At 44.3% G+C, this 12,211-nt stretch overlaps 1 protein-coding gene across 4 annotated transcripts in view; it reads left to right on the top strand.

Moving 5' to 3' along the window:
- The window catches only part of ercc6 (excision repair cross-complementation group 6), a 37,286-nt gene that overhangs the window by 7,083 nt on the left and 17,992 nt on the right, over nt 1–12,211 (top strand). For all 4 annotated transcript variants that reach the window (XM_079513258.1, XM_079513255.1, XM_079513257.1 and 1 more), the window contains 5 exons: nt 4,844–4,975; nt 6,753–6,911; nt 8,531–8,666; nt 9,431–9,601; nt 10,491–10,667. In XM_079513258.1, coding sequence (XP_079369384.1) covers nt 4,844–4,975; nt 6,753–6,911; nt 8,531–8,666; nt 9,431–9,601; nt 10,491–10,667 — 775 coding nt within the window. The remainder of the gene's footprint in view (nt 1–4,843; nt 4,976–6,752; nt 6,912–8,530; nt 8,667–9,430; nt 9,602–10,490; nt 10,668–12,211) is intronic.

Genomic DNA, 12,211 nt, shown 5'->3' with positions numbered 1-12,211 from the left:
TTCCGGAACATGCGTCTGGCTGTCGCCCGCTGTTAAAACGTACTGTAAGATGTTTTATTATTACTTCATAATCGTAGTTTGATTTAAAGCACTTTTGATACAAAGCACTTTTGATACAAAGACTGACCCGGTCTAAGAGTTACACGTGTTTTTAAGTGATGTTGTAGAAGTCTCCTTATCTTTTTCTTTTGCAGATATTGATGTAAAATAAGTCATAAGGGGTGAGCTCCAAAAGTAGTCTTTGGTATACCACTCTACAAAACGTGGTATATACCACTTTTAAAAGTGGTATATACCACTTTTAAAAGTGGTATATACCACTTTTAAAAGTGGTATACCACTTTTAAAAGTGGTATACCACTTTTAAAAAGTGGTATACCACTTTTAAAAAGTGGTATAAAATGTGGTACTAAAGGCCACTTTTGGAACTCGCCCTCCCTCAAGACTCCCTTTACTGTAAATACAATTTTATAATTTATACTTAATGGTACTTGACCACTTAAGCATTATATTCTTCATCGTAGGGCGAATAGCGGAAATAGCCGATCTACAAGCTCTGCTGTTGTGAGCTTGTAAATCTGCCATTTCTGCTATTTGAACAACTTAATAATGGTTGCAACAATAATAATTGAAGCACCAATTATATCAAATGAGGGAGGTGGTACGTTACGTCCGGGTCCAAGTGGCACCAGCTCCCGTCTCTCATTGTAAATAGAATATCTAAACGCGTGAATCTTTTTACAATGACGTTATTTTTCAGAAAGGAAGGCATTGAGGGTTAAAATGGGTCTTAATGCTTCCAACTCGAGTAGAATTATTAATGTTTTGTACAAGTGTCCATGACAAAGAAAATATATAATGTGGAGACAATAAAGACTATTATTATCATTATTATTGAAGGTGGTAACAGTCCATTTGCTCAGTACAATATTTCGGGGCTGGGGGCATATTTAGAATGTGTGCAGGCTTGAGTATGTTGAATCTAGTTTGCAATTAATGAGGATTTAGTTGACACAATGAAATAAAATGGCGATAGTATTCTGTGTGGGGCAGACGGCCTGTCACAGCCAGATTTGGGAGAGCAGCAGCTTTGTTGTTGCAAGGAAAGCGGTAAAATTAGACTTTCGTGGTTGTTTTCGTCTCAGATTTAGTCCGACGGAGCGTCACAGTATAACTATGGGGACACAAAAGCGACACAAAAGTAGGACCCGGAAGTATCTCTAGAGGGGGCGCTCACGTCACGGCTAAAATACTGAATATTCATCAGGTCAGTATACCTACTGACCTGACGAAGATCCACACGTTGTTTTTTTCGATAAAGTAATCCTTTACCAAAAGAATGGTGTGCGGGCCCTACCTCCTTCCATGATTGCTTTATTAGGCCCTGCACCCACTGTCCAGGTGCGTGTAAATAGGTATGCCCAGTTCAGAATACAATCAGTAAATAAGTTTTGCTGAAATGTAACAGCAAAGCAAAATATAGCTTCAAATAACAAAATATTCACTTAAACAAAATAGCATCAAAAGGTTTACAGTAAATCAATTAGTGTCCTGGCACTGTCCATAAACTAAACTCAAATGTCCAAAAGAAAGCATATTGCATAAGTCTATGCAGGGAGTATGGTTAGCCGCAATTTGTAACTCTAGATTTTTATAATGGGATGAATCTAGAGTTGCAATACCCTCCATTGACTCCCCACTCATCCAATTTGCGTGTGCGATCTGCTTGTCTTAAACAACGTTAAACTCACCAACATTGCAGCTGTAGTCCAAGCTTGAATTATCCTCTTTCAATCTGCCGAGCTTGTTTTTCATTAAAATCCCCCGTAGACATGTTATGAGCTACTTTCTGTCAAGGCATCCTCTGCAGGTGATTCTTTTTCTAAGTGTTGCAGTTTGGAAGCACTCGTTTTTGTTAACGGGTCGCGCTGCTGCCTCCTGCATTATGTGCAAATTCGAAACAGGTGGTACGCAGGGCCATTCAGTGACTTACGACGAGTGCTTCCAAACTCCAGCACTTAGAAAAAGAATCACCTGCACAGAATTTCTTGACAAAGTATCTCATAACATGTCTACGGGGGATTTTTATGAAAAACAAGCTCAGCAGATTGAAAGAGGATAATTCAAGCTTGGACTACAGCTGCAATGTTGGTGAGTTTAACGTCGTTTAAGACAAGCAGATCGCAAACGCAAATTGGATGAGTGGGAAGTCAATGGAGGGTATTGCAACTCTAGAGTTGCAAATTGCGGCTAGGAGTATGGTAAGTTCCTCTTACCACCACCCTTGAACTCTTCCGCAATGTCAGATCACAAACCGAAAGCTTTAATCCTGGAAATATAGTAATCCACAATGGAAATAAAATGTAATCTTCATCCAGTGGTATTCGTACATCCAATAAGATCCATTAGAAACTAATTCAGCAAGACTTGGGGAAATAATCCTCCCGCTCCTCCAGTTGTCTCTCTCTCTGTTCACATTCACCCTGCCTGGACTGACAGAGCCACACTGCCCAGGTGCCACAAACATTGTTGAGTGCCAATCACTCAATCAGGCTAGTCTTGATAGGTGAGTCGTTAAGCAGGGTTTTTTCCAATCAATTGCCAGACTCGCAGCAATAACATGCACCACAGCCATATCATGAACATGAAACAATACCTCAAAACATATATCAGCAGATTGATAGAAAATAAGAAACCAAAAATACATAGGAAAACATGTGACTCTGCGTTGCAAATTGTCGGCTATATAACGATGCCCAAAATGGGGACGACAGAAAGTTTAAAGAAAGGACATAGCCAGTTAGCCACACATGATCTCGCCGAGTACCACATTTAGCCGTTAACTACGGAGCAACATATTTGTAATTGCAGTTTTGGTATTGTATTTTACTGTTGTTCTCTGTAGAGAGGGAAACCAGTTGGTTTACTGTTGGGTTCCTACAGGAGCAGGGGGGAGCGTTAATCCCAGATGAGATTGGCAGCTGTTTCTTGACTAAGCAAATTCTCTCCCACTCGCTCTGCTCTCACACTGCCCTAATTATCCTCCCGCACATGGCTTTATACACTCACTCACTGTAATGCTCAAATTAATGGAAGAGCAGCCCTAATGAGATTTCATATTTATAGCCGCCAAATAAATGGTGTTGGCATGTGTCCTTTTCTCTGCACCACTGCGATGGAATGTCAATTCGATGGCATTGACAGGGTTTGGACAGTGACGCCGGCTTAGACGAGCAAATAATATTATTAGTGGGGGAGGGGGGGGGGGGGTGGTATTGTAGTTGTAGACGGGGTTGTGTGTGTGTGAGAGAGAGAGAGAGAGAGAGAGAAGAAAAGTGTAATTAACTGAACCAATGCTTAGTCTTGACTTAATTAGAGAGTGTGGTCTCCCAGGCCCAGCTAAAGGACCAGTTTTCATGGCAGGGTGACAGGACCAGACCCAAATGAAGATGGATTCTTATCCTCCACTCCGCACCTTTCTGGGGAGCTCCCTGTACTAATTGTCTGTATCAATCTTCATTTGCTGTGTGACGACTGTAACTCTAACTGCCCCCTCTCTCTCTCTCTCTCTTGCTCCATTAAAACTGCTCTTCTTTACATTAACACCTATTTCGTTTTTACGCCATGCTCCTAGGGTCTGTGTGTCTGTGTCCATGGCTAATCTCACAAACCACTGGACTGATTTAAGTGGCAACTGTCTTATTCAGACTGCCAGTAGGCCAACAAAGTAAATGCCAGGATATATATATATTTTTAAAACATGACGTCCAAGGTCCACATGGAAGCCATGCTGTTATCGGACCCTGTGTGTGTGTGTGTGTGTGTGTGTGTGTGTGTGTGTGTGTGTGTGTGTGTGTGTGTGTGTGTGTGTGTGTGTGTGTGTGTGTGTGTGTGTGTGTGTGTGTGTGTGTGTGTGTGTGTGTGTGTGTGTGTGTGTGTGTGTGTGTGTGTGTGTGTGTGTGAGGGGTGCTAGCCCCTCCTATACACAGGTTTAATGTTTGTCTTTAGTTCAAAGTTTGTTTAGTAAAGGCATTGACAATGAAGGGAAAATGTACGTCATAATGTGTCGTTTACGTCATATTGTCTCTTTATTGTTAATGGCGTTTAATGTTTGTGTTGGCACCATTTATTTTACATCACCTCCTAATCAACATGAGTTAGACTTTAATATATTAGCGCCCCTCACTTCACACAGGTGTGATTTTTCTTTTTACTGTAGTTCACTGGGAATAGACAATGCTCTGTCCTTACACCTGCCCCAGCCACTATTACAAGCTACTTATTAGTCAACAAATCGGTAGGATAATCGCTATGAAAATAATCAATGATTACAGCCCTAGATCAGGGGTTCTCAACCCGTGGGTCGCGACCCCTCGGGGGGTCGCCAAAATATTTTAGGGGGTCCCCAAATTATTAAAAAATAAAAAAAAATTATTTTCACGATTTTTCAAAAATAGCAGACCTACAAGCTCGTAGCGCGCCACTCGGTGGCGCGCTATGAGCTTGTAGCTATTGAGCTTGTAGCTATTTTTCAATAGCTAAATTATAACAATGCTTAAAACACCAAAAGGGGTTCCCGCCCAAAATGGTTTAAGGTTATTGTAGCAGTCAATTTATATTGGGGGGCGGGGCGGGGGTCCCGAGACATTGCCAAAGCATTTCCGGCCAAAAACGTTGAGAACCCCTGCCCTAGATGAATATCAAAGTATTGGTTCCGACAGAACAACTAAACGCACACAGAACAACTAAACCAGTCCAGAATGTGTGTGTGGAACAAGAGTGAACAGAAACGGGCGTGTGTTCCACTGCAACATGACCATCTCCTCCGTACGTTATCTTCCAGGAGATGGAGGAGACAGCGCATTAGAAAGCGCGAGGACAAGAGAGAACGAGGCGAAGAGGAGACGGACGACAGCGACGCAGAGTTTGACGAGGGATTCAAAGTGCCCGGCTTCCTCTGGAAGAAACTCTTCAAGTAAGTTCTTCTGACTTCTGAGAAGTTAAAGCGGAGCCTGTTAATCCCGGTGTGTATTCTAATTCGTCCACAGCAGTGATTGACTGTCACGAAGAGTTTATTAACCCATTTTAGGCGGGAACCCCTTTTGGTGTTAGCATTATGTTATGCTTTAGCTATTGAAAAATAGCAGATCTACAAGCTCGAGCTTGTAGGTCTGCTATTTTTGAAAAATCGAAGAACGACTGACATAGAAACATAGCTTTTTCAGGATGTAGAAGACATTTTTAGACATTTTTAGAATCTGATCTCAGGTCAAAATGGGTTAAACTAGTGCGTGTGTCCGTTCGGAGCAGGACAATTCCTTGGCCCCTCAAGTGCTGCTTGCAGGGTTGTTGAGAACTGCAGTGTGGCTGCTTGCATCATTGACTTCACACTCGACAATGCACTTCTTGGGTCCTCTGCAAAACAAAAGTCGATGGTATGAACAGTGCGGGAGATATGCAAAGGACAGAGACAGACGGATTAACCCGTTTAGGCCTGACGACGAAAAAAAACGTTCGCTCTGAAAGAATATATATTCAAAGATTTGTGCCGCATTTTTACGATTTTTCAAAAATAGCAGACCTACAAGCTCGTAGCGCGCCACTCGGTGGCGCGCTATGAGCTTGTAGATCTGCTATTTTTCAATAGCTAAAGTATAGCATAATGCTTAGTTAAAACACCAAAAGGGGTCCCCGTCCAGAATGGGTTAACAAACTGAATATAAATTCAAGAAATGTCTGTGTATTGGCTGGGGGCACGGTGGCACAGTCGGTAGTGCTGTCGCCTCACAGCTAGAAGGGCCTGGGTTCGATTCCCGCTCGGGACGCTGTGGGCGCTGGCGGCGTGTCCTCTCCTCCGCGTCATCAGTGCCCATACCCGAGGCGGGGTTGGCGAAAGGGCCTTTCTGTGTGGAGTTTGCATGTTCTCCCCGTGTCCCCTAGGGTAGTTACCCTCACAAAAAACATGCAGTAATCCTGGTCTCTAAACTGCCTCCCCCTGGCCAGCCGGGGCGCCTGATGGAGGGGAAAGGAACTGGTTGGAATAACGTGTTCCTTCCACGCGCTACGTCCAACCAGGGAAACTCCCCCCTGTCAGGTGTAAAGGAGCAACTTGGACACTCATGCATGAAGGAAGCATGAGTTCAAGTCCGTTGCTCTCCCCAGGTTGGCGGAGGGTGTGTAGAGCCCAGGATCACATTAGATAATTGACACAGGGGTGAAAAATGAGTTACAAAATAGTGGGATAAAAAAAAAAAAATGTCTGTGTATTAACGTCAGCCTATGTCTGGCTGTCCTTTGCATATCTAGAGAACCGTTGTGCGAGTGTGAAGTTGACTGGATGAGGACTGAGAGATCACGTCACTTGGGTTAGGGTCACTGCGCCCTTTAGACAGTACATTTAACCCATTTTGACCTGAGATCAGATTCTAAAAATGTCTTCTACATCCTGACAGTTTTCTGAAAAAGCTATGTTTCTATGTCAGTCGTTCTTCGATTTTTCAAAAATAGCAGACCTACAAGCTCGTAGCGCGCCACTCGGTAGCGCGCTATGAGCTTGTAGATCTGCTATTTTTCAATAGCTAAAGCATAACATAATGCTAACACCAAAAGGGGTTCCCGCCCGAAATGGGTTAATGAAACATGTTGCTGTTTGTGAGCATGTTCTGCTGTACATAAGCGTTGACCTGCTCTCTCCTAATGTAGTGTGTGTGTGTGTGTGTGTGTGTGTGCGTGTGTGCGTGCGCATATTGCAGGTACCAGCAGACGGGTGTACGGTGGTTGTGGGAACTCCACTGTCAGCAGGCAGGTGGCATTCTGGGAGACGAGATGGGATTGGGTAAAACCATCGAGGTCATCGCCTTCCTGGCTGGACTGAGCTACAGCAAGCTGAGGACCAGGGGATGCAACTACAAGTACGTACACACGCACGCGCACACACACACACACACACACACACACACGTGCGCGCACACGCACAGTCTCTCTCACTCTGTGGGCAGAGCCTGTGTGTCTGTGTGTGGTATGAATATTTGATACGGGGGATTTCTGCCTGAGAGTTTTCATCTGAATTATTAAACATGTTTCAATTATCAGACTCCTCACTTTCTTACTGCAGACATCAAGAGAAAACACTGACGTGACACTCGCTCTTGTGTGTGTGTGTGTGTGTGTGTGTGTGTGTGTGTGTGTGTGTGTGTGTGTGTGTGCGTGTGCGCGTGTGCGTGTGTGTGTGTGTGTGTGTGCACGTGCGCGCGTGTTCGGGGGTTGGGGGGCTACAGTACATGACATCCATCATGACACAGTTAAATTCAGTGAGGGGAGGGTCTGTTTGTTTTTATGGCAGAAAAAGACACATGCGTTCAGGGGGAGGAGGAGGAGCCTCCCCCCCGATGGTCAATACTGTGTCTGCTGCGGACGCCCACAAATTGATTGTTTGCAAACTCAATTAAGGTCCAGCATCAATAGCCGCCTTCCACCAAGCAGAGGTTCATACCGGTCCATTAGTGTGTGTGTGTGTGTGTGTGTGTGTGCTTTTTTAAAGTCTCCTCAAAGGAATTGAGCGTGACTCCGTTTCCCAGGCTCCTCTTCCTCAGGTGAGGAAGAGGGGAATCGCTGCGTGTAACTCAAGATTGTGTAGAAATGGAACCAAAGGGAGTTAAATTAGCACCATGGATTTTGCCACTCAGTCGCCTGGATGTAGTCGGGGGCACTGCATCGTGTCTCAACCCCCTGGATGTAGTCGGGGGCACTGCATCGTGTCTCAACCCCCTCCGTACCTCGCGCTTTGAGCATACATGGCACATTTTTGTTCATTTGCCTGTTTGTTTTTTAAAAAGCCCCTATTTCCTTTATATTTGGCACGGTAGCCTAAGCGATGAGTGTAATTTGCTGGTGAATTGCTGAGGCTGAACAAAACTCTATGAGCCCTCAGCTCCACTATCGCCCAGCCTAATCATACTGTAGGTTCCCCAACAACATTACAACTCACTTACAACTTACTGGCTTTAGAAACTCCTACACTATTCCTCTCCTCTCCTCTTCTCTTTGAATAATCTTTAACCCATTTTGACCTGAGATCAGATTCTAAAAATGTCTTCTACATCCTGACAGTTTTCTGAAAAAGCTATGTCAGTCGTTCTTCGATTTTTCAAAAATAGCAGACCTACAAGCTCGTAGCGCGCCACTCGGTGGCGCGCTATGAGCTTGTAGATCTGCTATTTTTCAATAGCTAAAGCATAACATAATGCTAACACCAAAAGGGTGTTCCCTCCCAGAATGGGTTAAAAACTCCTACACTATTCCTCTCCTCTCCTCTTTGAATAATCTTTAAATATATATTTCTTGTAACTCAAATCTTTGCTTCTGGGGGGCCCCCCTGGAACAAAATATTTGGAGACGGGGTCGGCTGCCAAATTCATATCATTTGAGTCCTTGGACATGGAAAGGTTTGAGAACCACTGACATAGAAATCTTAGGTTTTTCAGAAAACTGTTAATGGCTTAAAACTCTTTTGTCTCCTCTGTGGTTGCAGGTATCAGGGCCTGGGCCCTACGGTCATCGTGTGCCCAGCTACGGTCATGCACCAGTGGGTGAAGGAGTTCCACAAATGGTGGCCTCCGTTCAGAGTGGCCGTCTTACACGAAACCGGCTCCTACGCTCGGAACAAGGTAGGGCATTAAGCAACTAGTCGACTAGTTTACTAGTCGACTAGTAAATCCACTAGTCGACCTTGCTGGTACTAGTCGACTAGTTGATAAAAAAAAAAAAAAAAGGTTCATTTTTTTCCCCCCGATTTTGTAGGCCTCAATATCAGGTAGATTATAGTTATAGTCACCAATGTACACAGTTTTTAAATGTACAAATATTTAAAAAAAAATGAACTTTTTTTTTTTTTTTAACATAAAAGGTGGTTAAACAACGACTAGTAAACTAGGCAACTAGTCAACTAGTAAAAATGACTAGAAGTGAATGCCCTAGAACAAGGTACGGCATGGGCACACACACACACGCAGGGATATGCAACACACGCCGTGTCTGCAGGAGTGGGGAAACGCAATGCTCGCTGGTGGCACAGATGGTCGCATACTGAGCAGCTGTTTTGACAGAGGATTGTTTTCCCCTCTGGGGGGCACCAGAGATCTGTTTATGCAGCATTATAGCACGTAACCTTGATCTTCAACCTCGACCCACACAGACAATCCACTAGAGATGTTTAGGACAGAGGAAAAAAAACATACTGTGTGTGTGTGTGTGTGTGTGTGTGTGTGTGTGTGTGTGTGTGTGTGTGTGTGTGTGTGTGTGTGTGTGTGTGTGTGTGTGTGTGTGTGTGTGTGTGTGTGTGTGTGTGTGTGTGTGTGTGTGTGTGTGTGTGTGTGTGTGTGTGTGTGTGTGTGTGTGTGTGTGTGTGTGTGTGTGTGTGTGTGTGTGGTAGGAGAGGCTGATACCTGAGATAGCAGCGTGTCACGGTATCCTGATCACCTCGTACTCGGCGGTGAGGCTCCTGGAGGAGACTCTGCAGCGCTACGACTGGCACTACATCATCCTGGACGAGGGCCACAAGATCAGGAACCCGAACGCCCGCGTCACCATTGCCTGTAAACAGGTATGAGTATGTTTACACGCACACACACACACACACACACAACGTCCAGCTATAAACAATATAAAGTTCCTTTGAACATTAACGATTTGAATCCTAGTATATACGTTGTTGACCGGAGTCCCCCAGGTGTGCTCCTTTTTCCCTCTTCACCAAATCTCTTACCCAGTAAGACCTGAGTCCGATTCTAAAAAAATATGTCTTCTACAGTTTTCTGAAAAGCCTATGTTGCTATACCGTAATTCGGTGGTTCTCAAACGTTTTCATGTCAAGGACCCCCAAAATTGGTATGTATGGCTGCCGACCCCCCATCTCAAAAGATTTTGTTCCAGGGACTCCCCAGAAGGGACTCCCCAGAAGGGACTCCCCAGAAGCAGAGTACAAAATGTATACAACAATATATTCACATATCTTCAAAAACAGTCTTATCGACAAGCTCACGGCGTATGTTTGCCCCAGAATTGGGACGCAACGGTCCACATGATAGTGAGGCTATTTTCACCACATGACACTGTCCTACGGTGAAGTATGAATCACCCTTTTTAACCCATTCAGGCCTGACGTCGAAATTAAAAAAAAAAAGTTTTCTAAATCATGACAATTTTCGGAAAGATTTGAGGCACATTTTAACGATTTTTCAAAAATAGCAGACCTACAAGTTCATAGCGCGCCACTCGGTGGCGCGCTATGAGCTTGTAGATCTGCTATTTTTCAATAGCTAAATTATAACATAATGTTTAAAACACCAAAAGGGGTTCCCGCCCAAAATGGGTTAATGGTTAATGTGGTTAAACGCTAACGTGACATGGATGCGTTCCAGGTCTCAATGGATTAAGACATATTTTTCTTCACGCAGTATATCTCGTCTCTCTCTCTCTCTCTCTCGTTCTAGTACCGGACCCCGCACAGGTTCATCCTGTCAGGCTCTCCCATGCAGAACAACCTGAAGGAACTGTGGTCACTGTTCGACTTTGTCTTCCCCGGTAAGCTGGGCACTCTGCCCGTCTTCATGGAGCAGTTCTCTGTGCCCATCACCATGGGAGGCTACAGCAACGCCTCAGCTGTGCAGGTACACCGGCGTGCGTCTGTGCACACACACACACACACACACACACACACACACACAATGTACGAAGCTAGTTGCATGCGTGATCATTTACATCATGGGTTCCCAAAGTGGGGTTCGGGGACCCCTGGGGGTACTTGAGGGAGTTCCAGGGGGTACCTAGCTCAATTAGAGATAGAAACCAAATGGACCCTTATGGGTCTGTAACTCAGAGAGTGTACAAATGGAACCAAATGGACCATTTGGTTCCATTTGTACACTCTCAGAGTTAAATTAACAGTGGTTTAACAATATAAATTGGTGTACCAGAGATAGAAATGCCATTAAATCGGGGGTCCGTAGCATAATGCGTGTGAAACTGGGGGTCCATGAAATCAATGTTTCGGAATCACTGCTATAGATCGTAAAAATCCTCCCTTATCGGGGTCACTGGCATAAGGTTTTCAAATGGGGGGTCCGTGGCCTAATAAATGTTGATTTGGGGGTCCTTGACACGGAAAAGTTTGGGAACCACTGATTTACATCACATGTAGTACAAACATGAACAGGGATGCGCGCAGGGCCACTCGCATACTTCATTTCCATCACTCTGTCTGATAATGAAGAGGTGGTTTGATATGAGGGGGAGAGTTAGACAGTGGAAGGATAATGCATAGGGCATGTGGCACATCCCTGGTGTCAGAGAGAGAGAGAGAGAAGCTAACCCATTTAGGCCTGACGTCGAGAAAAAAGAATCTGTGAAATATATTCACAGATTTGTGCCGCATTTTTTACGATTTTTCAAAAATAGCAGACCTACAAGCTCGTAGCGCGCCACCGAGTGGCGCGCTATGAGCTTGTAGATCTGCTATTTTTGAGTGGTGCAACCACTCCAAGGAACAGAAATGTCCGTGGTGTTCACCTATGTTTGTGACTGTTAACCTATGTTTGTGTGTGACTCATGTGTGACTCATGAGTACCAGTAGGGGTGCTGTTTTTATTTTTGAGTGGTGCAACCAATCCAAGGAACAGCAATGTCACCAATGGGAACTGAAATTGGAACGATACAGAGAAGAAATTAGAACGATACAGAGAAGAAATTAGAACGATACAGAGAAGAAATTAGAACGATACAGAGAAGAAATTGGAACGATACAAATTGGAACGATACAGAGAAGAAATTGGAACGATACAGAGAACCAATAGGAACTGAAATTGGAACGATACAAATTGGAACGATACAGAGAACCAATAGAGGGGAGTTGCACCACTCAGTTCACACGGGTGTAATTTTTCAATAGCTAAAGTATAACATAATGCTTTAGTTAAAACACCAAAAGGGGGTTCCCGCCCAGAATGGGCTAAAGTGGAGAGGCCGGCGAGCTAAATTGTAGCCCTTTGTCATTAGTGTCCAGTCGTTAATAACCCCACCGACTGTATGGATTTAATTATTTAAGATGGCTATTGATGCTTCTTCCGCTGTCGATAATAAAAACCTTTACTAATTATTGATGTTATTAAATGGTCGGGGAGGGCTAAAGCTTCGGCTGCCTCGTCCTCTTCCTCCA

This window comes from Electrona antarctica, assembly GCF_951216825.1.
Source record: "Electrona antarctica genome assembly, chromosome: 10".
In the NCBI taxonomy this organism is placed as follows: domain Eukaryota; kingdom Metazoa; phylum Chordata; class Actinopteri; order Myctophiformes; family Myctophidae; genus Electrona; species Electrona antarctica.
Note: the sequence above shows the minus strand (reverse complement) of the source record. Positions and strands in the feature narration are given on the sequence as shown.